This window comes from Ahaetulla prasina, chromosome 15, assembly GCF_028640845.1.
Source record: "Ahaetulla prasina isolate Xishuangbanna chromosome 15, ASM2864084v1, whole genome shotgun sequence".
Lineage (NCBI taxonomy): Eukaryota > Metazoa > Chordata > Lepidosauria > Squamata > Colubridae > Ahaetulla > Ahaetulla prasina.
The window spans coordinates 1,589,095-1,596,425 of record NC_080553.1 but is presented as its reverse complement, the minus strand read 5'-3'; the positions used below and the strand labels follow the sequence as shown (position 1 = coordinate 1,596,425).

The 7,331-nt window shown below is 50.5% G+C and overlaps 1 protein-coding gene across 2 annotated transcripts in view; it reads left to right on the top strand.

Moving 5' to 3' along the window:
• The first annotated feature begins 806 nt into the window (after nucleotides 1–806).
• The window catches only part of SLC5A1 (solute carrier family 5 member 1), a 33,723-nt gene continuing 27,198 nt past the window's right edge, over nucleotides 807–7,331 (top strand). For both annotated transcript variants that reach the window (XM_058158681.1, XM_058158680.1), the window contains exon 1: nucleotides 807–1,146. In XM_058158681.1, the coding sequence (XP_058014664.1) occupies nucleotides 1,015–1,146 (132 nt within the window). In that variant the 5' untranslated portion in view covers nucleotides 807–1,014. The remainder of the gene's footprint in view (nucleotides 1,147–7,331) is intronic.

The window sequence follows — 7,331 nt, the reverse complement described above, 5'->3', positions numbered from 1 at the left end:
TGTTGGAATCATTTAGAAAAGGGGTTGTCCTACCTTGGCAACTTTAGGACTTGTGGACTTCATAGCTAGCTGGGGGATTTTGGGAGTTGAAGTCCACAAATCCTAAAATTGCCAAAGTTGGACATTCATGAATTAGAGGGAGCTGTCCACCTAAAAACAAAATCTGCACACATTGGTCCTCCTAGCAGCCCATCTTCCCCCTTGGACAACCCAGAGTTGCCCTCTATTCAGGCATGTGTGTCCCAGAATCCCTTACAAATGTCGCAAAGGCTTCTGGGGCACAAGCTTTGGGTTGTGAGAAGTTCATTCTCCATTCAAACCAGTTTTGACCATAGCATTGGGTAGCCCTTACGCTATATTCCCACTTTCTATCATTCATTTATCAACCAGTCCAGGGCAAAACTGTGTCCTTTCTGAGACTTCAGCCTTGGTTCATTTCCTATTATGGGCTCAGAAAGAGCAAAATCTTGAGTAGCTAAAGTTTGAAGTCCTGCTCCTTCCTTCTCCTTGACTCCTGAAGGGCCCCGTGCATCTTCTGGTCTCCAGGGTGGCAAATAGACGAGCCACCCTGGTGAGAATGCCAGGCCTACTTTCTTGGGGAGTTCCCAACCCCATGGGTCAGGATGCTGAGTGATCTGGAGTTCTTGCGTGTTCGGAACTGAACTGGCCAGGCAGGCTCCAGAGCAAAGAGCTCCTTTGCTGAGCAGCAGCCCAGCCACTCCTCCTCCAGTGTCTCCTGCCAAGTCACCTGCTGCATGACTACAAAAACCTGCCACAGCTACTGCTGCAGGGCATGTGCAGTTGGGCTTCCCTCTGCGGTATCTCTGGAGAGAAGCTGCCTCTGCCAGAGCACCTGTAGGAACTTAAGCATCATCCCTGGATAAGGAACGGGATCTCCAAGTTACATATTACTCAGAAGGGAAGGGGAAAAATTTATCATTAACTGGGCAACTCGGCCAGGAGGTATAAGAAGAAGCTGATCAGCCCAGATCTGGAGGCCCTGAAACTGGCAGGATGGCCACCCCGGCAGCTACCACTGTCCTGGCCCAACAGGAGTCCACTTCCACTCACATCGCAATTGCAAATGCAGCTGACATCTCGGTCATTGTCATCTACTTCCTCGTTGTCCTAGCTGTTGGCCTGTGGGTAAGTGCCAGCTTTCTTTGCCATTGTTGGTGGGGCCCAGATAAGAAGGTGGAAGTAGCTTTTCTGGAAGATCTGGGTTCAGGAACCAAATCCAGGAGGGCCAAGTAGAACGGTTGCAGGAACTGGGCATGGCTAGTCTAGTGAAGAGAAGGACCAGGGGAGACACGATAGCAGTCTTCCAATATTTGAGGAGCTGCCACAATGAGGAGGGGGTGAAGCTATTCTCCAAGGCACCTGAAGGCCAGATAAGGAATAATGGAGGGAAACCAAACAAGGAGAGATATCAACCTGGAAATAGGGAGAAATTTCCTGACAGTGAGAACAATCAACCAATGGAACAGAAGTTGCCTTCCGAAGTTGTGGGAGCTTCATCACTGGAAGCTTTCAAGAAGAGATTGGACTATCATCTGTCAGAAATGGTGTAGGGTCTCCTGCTTGGGCAGAGGGTAGGATGACCTCCAAGGTCCCTTCCAACTCTGTTACAGTGACAGATCTGTCATCTGTAACCCCAGAGAGATCTGGAAAGGACCAAGGATCTGGCATCCCAGGGCTGCTGAGCAGGAGATGGGGAAGTGCAGCAGTAACGGAAGGGCAGTAACGGAGGGAGAGGGGTGGGTGTTGATGGGGAGCGGAAGTGAACTGGCAAGGGTGGGTGTTGAGGTCACGGAAGAGAGGAGGCTGCCATAGAAATGGAAAATGCCCTGCCCCGGAGAGGTGTGTGTGTCTTTACCCACTGCTGCTTCCTCCTTTGGAAAGAAAATTGCCACCTGGGCGGGACGTTCCAAAGGCCATCAGGCACCTTCCCATCTGAGATGGAATGTGATGGTCTGCGAGAACAACCTTGGCAGGCAGGAAGAGGAGCTGCAGGCAACCAACAGAATCTGAGCACAGAGACAAGAAACAGAATTGGAGAACATGTCTTAGAAGGGGCATCCATTCCTAAGTGATGTGGTCATAAGGTGTGACATCACATGGCCACACCACTTAGTGACGGCACTTCTGGTTGAGAATCCATACAACTGACAAGCATGAGATTTGCACTCCTTTGCTACGGACAACCTCCTGTGGCTTCCAGGCTTCATCGTTGGTTTTGCTTGTGGGAAGCCAGCAGAGAGAATCACAAATGGCCATCACATGAGCGTGGAGATGCTGCAAGTGTTGTAAGAAGATCAGGTGTAAGCACCACTCATTCAGCATCATTGTAAGTTTGGACAGGCACTGAACGAGGTCTGCATATAAAGGCAAGGTGCTTTCAGACTTTCAAATTTCTGTTACTGTAGGTCTACCTTAAAGGTGTTGTTTGCATTCTTGGTTGTGATGTCCTGTCTGGACTACCTAGAAGGGTTGGCAAGAAGCTCCCTTTACAAGCAGTGTGGATCAGCTGGGCCATCTGCTTAAGAGTGGACAGGAGGCCCAAGGAACCACACATTGTCCCAGAAAATGGACCAAGGCGGCCAGAGTCTGGGTTGCTGCAGCTCCCTTTAGCATTGAGCAATGCTATCAGCAATGAAGAATTGCAGGAAGGGAAGATAAGGGGGCTTTCAACTCTTCAGCAGAGGGGCACCGACATTCTGCACATGCCTAGAGGAACTGTCCGCTGTCTGCTCAGGTTCCCAATGGGGGTTCTTGGTTTAAAGCAGGCTGAGAATTCAATTCTGTTCCATCCTATTTCAAGGCAAATCTCAGCCACGTAGCCCTTTGCCAAAGTCCAGCTGCCAAATTCCAAGGAGAAGCTGGCTGGGGAATCCTGGAAATTGAAGTCCTCACATCTTAAAGTTGCCAAGGTGGGGAGATGCTGGTTGGTGTGGGCAATGACTCCTGGGCCTCCTCACCCGGTGAAATTGCCCCAGTGAATGAAGCCTGGAAATCCCCAGAAGTGAATCTGCTGCCAGCTCAGAGGGAAAGAACAAGGAAGCATCAGTAAATTCCCCATGGCCACAACCCCCAACCTCCCTGGGCAAACATCCTGAGACAGAAACACATGCCAGGCAGGACGGGTGGGGGGCAGCGTGAGGGGTTCAGTTCAAGGCTTGGAGGGGGCTGCCGGGGGAAGGCCTTTCCCAGGATGGAGACAGGTGGGAATGCCAAGGAGTGCCAGGCTCAAGTAGAGACCAGACAGGATGGTGGTGGGGCACTCTCAATCCCCTCCCCCACAGGCAGGTTGCTACGGCTACCTACAGCCAACCTTGGGCAGCACAGCAAAGTCTCACGCTGGGGAGGCCTTCTGGGGCTCCAGGCTGCCCACTTGTGAGGAAGCCCAGCCCACCACAGAGAAGGCCGCGGAGAGGCCAAAGGGCAGCTTGGCCCTTGCTCAGATGGCTGGAGCCGCGAAGGAGGTCTTGAGGGAGGCAAGGAGGAAGGTCGAGTTATTTTGCCATAGGAAGAGCAGATCTCCCAGCCTGTTGATCCTGCTGCTGGCAGGAAAGCAACCATAGCGGCCACTTAGGGATCAAAGCCTTACCTAAGCACCAGACCAGCTTCTCAAGACAGGCAGCTTGTTCTGGTCAAAAAAACCCAAAACATACTCAGCAGGGGTCTTCTGCTGGGGGTCTTTGCACTTCTGAAGGTGCTGAGCCCAGCGAGGACTCGATTCCTTTCTCCTTCTTAGGCCCTACAAGAGCTTCGGGCCTCCCTTAGACACCACGAGGGCTGGGTGCAGCCTTGCTCCCTTCAAACAAACTAGGAACTCCCTGGTTCTGAACCAGAAAGCTAAGCCTCCCCCCCCCCCGTCCAGTGTTCGGTGTCACTGAGTTTTCTGGGTGCAGACCCTGCCGCCTCCAAGGAACTGCAGACCTGCCTTTTATCTGGGTCAGCAGAGGCTAAACCTGCATTTGAAAATCAGTGAAAACTAATTAAAGGCAATGAAATGGATCCCTTTCCTTACCACTCAAGGAGAACTTTCCAGCCCCGTCTCAAGAAAAGGCCTGGGCATCATGTGCCCAAGAGTTTGCCAAGGGGATGGAACTGCTCATCCTGGCCAACTGTTCCTTGGCACCCTCCCAGACACTCTCCAGAGTGGGGCAAGCAAGGCCTCTTGGGCAGGCTGAAGGCCTGATGTGGGAAAGGGCTCTCCTTGGGCCCCAAACATTTCATGCTCCAACTGGCCTTTAATCAGTTTGAACGGGAGCATCTCCAACAGCTGCCCTCTGCCTCGCTGGCCATTCCAGACTTTCTTGTTTGGCCACATGGAGGACAGCTGCCTGGCCAGGGGAGCAGGGAGCGCAGAAATTCTAAATTTAGAATTTAGAATAACAGAGTTGGAAGGGACCTTGGAGGTCTTCTAGTCCAACCCCCTGCTCAGCCAGGAAACCCTATACTATTTCAGACAAATGGTTGTCCAATCTCTTCCTAAAAACTTCCAGTGTTGGAGCTCCCACAACTTCTGAAAGCAAATTGTTCTCACTGTCAGGAAATTTCTCCTTAGTTCTAAGTTGCTTTTCTCCTTGATTAGTCTTCAGGTGCTTTGGAGAAGAGCTTAACTCCCTCTTTGTGTTAGATATTTAGATATTTGAACACTGCTATCATATGACCCCCAGTCCTTCTTTTCATTAAGCTAGACATACCCAATTCCAGCAACTGTTCTTCATATGTTTTAGCCTCCAGTTCCTCCCGAATCCTCTTTGTTGCTCTTCTTGCACTTTCTAGTCTCAATTTTTTTTTTACATTGTGGTGACCAAAACTGAATGCAGGATTCCAAGTGTGGCCTTCTGCTCCCTTCCTCGTGGGGTCAGCCAGCCGGGGTGACTCATCCCTGGAATAGAGGGCAGGCCCAGAACAAAGGAGGGTGCCAGGACAAGCGTGGTGCTGGTCTGGTCTCAGAGGCGTCTTCCCTGCCCCTGCTGAGCTGGATGTCCGAGGGCTGGACTCAAGGAGGAGCTCCTGGGACATCTTGAGGTGGTGCCAAGTTGTGGGTGCAGATGGGGTAACTCTTTCTCTGTTCTTTCTCCGTCCACCAGCTGTTCTTGCAGGGGACTCTCTGTATTGGTTGGAGCAGCTAAATCTTGGTCTAAGCCAGGGATTCTCAGCCATGGCACCTGTCAGTGGGCAGACGTCACATGTGGCTGGAGACTTCGGACTGCTGATGTCCGCCCATCAGAAAGTAGCCAAGGCTGAGCAACCCCAGCCTGAGCTGCGCTTCCACACTGGAGATGCACTCAAGACAGGCCCCCGTATGAATGAAACCCTCCTCGGCAAGTGGGCCACAGAGTAAAACCATTTGAGGGGGGGGGTCACTCCTATCTTTTTTCAGGTGATAAAAAATCTGACTTTTTTGGGATGGAGGGGAAATTCAAAACTTGGCCCTTGGTGAAGATCAGTGCAGGCCTTCAGAAAGGGGGACGGACATCCCTGCTCCAGCTGCCCCTCCCCTCCCCTTCCCTCCTGTCTGTTTTCTGCACTTTGTGTCAATCAATGGCCAGGAAATGCTTGTCTGCCTAATGACTCGTTGTTAAATATGCCCAGGAGAGTTTAATCAAGAAAGCTCTTTCTGCATATAATGCTCAGAGGTGGGGCAACTAACTTTTAATGGATCCCTTTAGAGCAGCCTACAGATTTTAAAACGGTTGGGAAACCTTTGTGAAAGAGCCTGATCTTAAAAACAGAGCCTGGGAATGAAGGCAACAACGGCCCCTCCTGCTTGCAGACCGGCTGCTTTCAAGAGGGCGGCAGCACCTGAGAGTTTCAGGGCAGGAGCCCCTCTCCGGACGGGCCAGCAGGTGGCTTCAGTTACCTGAGATAGGTGGACCAGCCACCTGTTGGCATAAATCTCTGCTGAGGAAATTCCATCTGGGCAGCCGTTTCAGACAGTTGCAGCAAAGACAATAAAACCGGCCCCAATCTGATGATAAATTGTGGCTCTTCCGCTCTTTTGCAACGAGCCCTAGACGCTGCCTTGCCTAGTGGAACTGTCATTGCCTATTTGTAATAGCCATGTTGCCCTCCGTCTCTCCGTGCAATTAGCACAATGGATGGATGGCAATCATCTGAGGGATCACACAAAAGGCGAGGGACAGAAAGACACAATTTTTGCCTTACTGCTTACACCAAGGTCTCTTCCGGTGGAAACCACAAGGGCCCGAAGGCAGCCCCTTAAAAAGCCTCCCCTCCCCGTCTATCACCTGAAGATTTTGGATGACATTCAGGAAGGACATGGAGCATGGAAATGCTTTGAAATCAGACGCTCTACTGTCCTTTTCCTTATCGATGCAAAACCTCTCGTGAGATCATTAGAAAGAGAAACGGGAATGATACTGCAAACAGTGCCAGATACTGTCTGCTGAGAAGCCTGTTTGGACGGCTGCAAGAGAAGATGCATTTCTTGGAGGAAGTGATGTTCGTTAGGAAGAAAGTGTGCGTCACCTGCCAGCCTCAACCCAATGCAAAACAGGCAGGAGAAACTGTCTCCACCTCGGCTGTAATATCCACTGCCAGGAAATAACAATAAATACACTCTCTAATGCCCTTTAAGTGTATTATAGTGTTACCTTTATTTAAAAAATGTTTACATATAGGAAGAAAAGACATTCAGACATGAATCATATGATAAAAAGGATCAATGCAGCCAACACCCACATACGCAGGTATGAACACCAAACAATCAAGCATAAAACAATATCCTAATCAAGGAAGTACCCAAAGGGTAATCCATCCCCACACACCAATTCTGACAGGACAAACTACTCTCACTTGCACTGATGATGTTACCTAGCTGGGTAAGGAAATGTCCACAAGCAAAAAACAGCTGGAGAACACCAAATGCTACTCTAAGCGACTTTCCTTTTGGAAGCAGCTGGAATCTTCTTTTTGTTTTATCTACAAGACACGTCATGATAAATTATTTTTCTGATTCTTTTCCTCCTCCAGATGTCAAATGCCACGGAGGTTATTAGACCTGTCTCTGTGTGTGTGTGTGTGTGTGTGTGTGTGTGTGTGTTTGTATGCGTGTGCACCTTTAAGTCGGTCCTGGCTGAGTCTCTTCTTGGCAAGACTTGGGGTGAGGCTGGCTCTGTCTCCTTCTTCCTGGGCTGAGAGAGGGACTGGCCAGCCGGCTTTGTGCCCAAGGTGGGATGAGCTTCACCATTCTTGGCTCAGCACAAACTGCTCCACAGACTGATTTTGTGTTGTCTTCTTCCTCACCCAAAATCAGTGTGTGTCTGTGTGTGTGCAAGAGAGAGATAGAGGGAGGG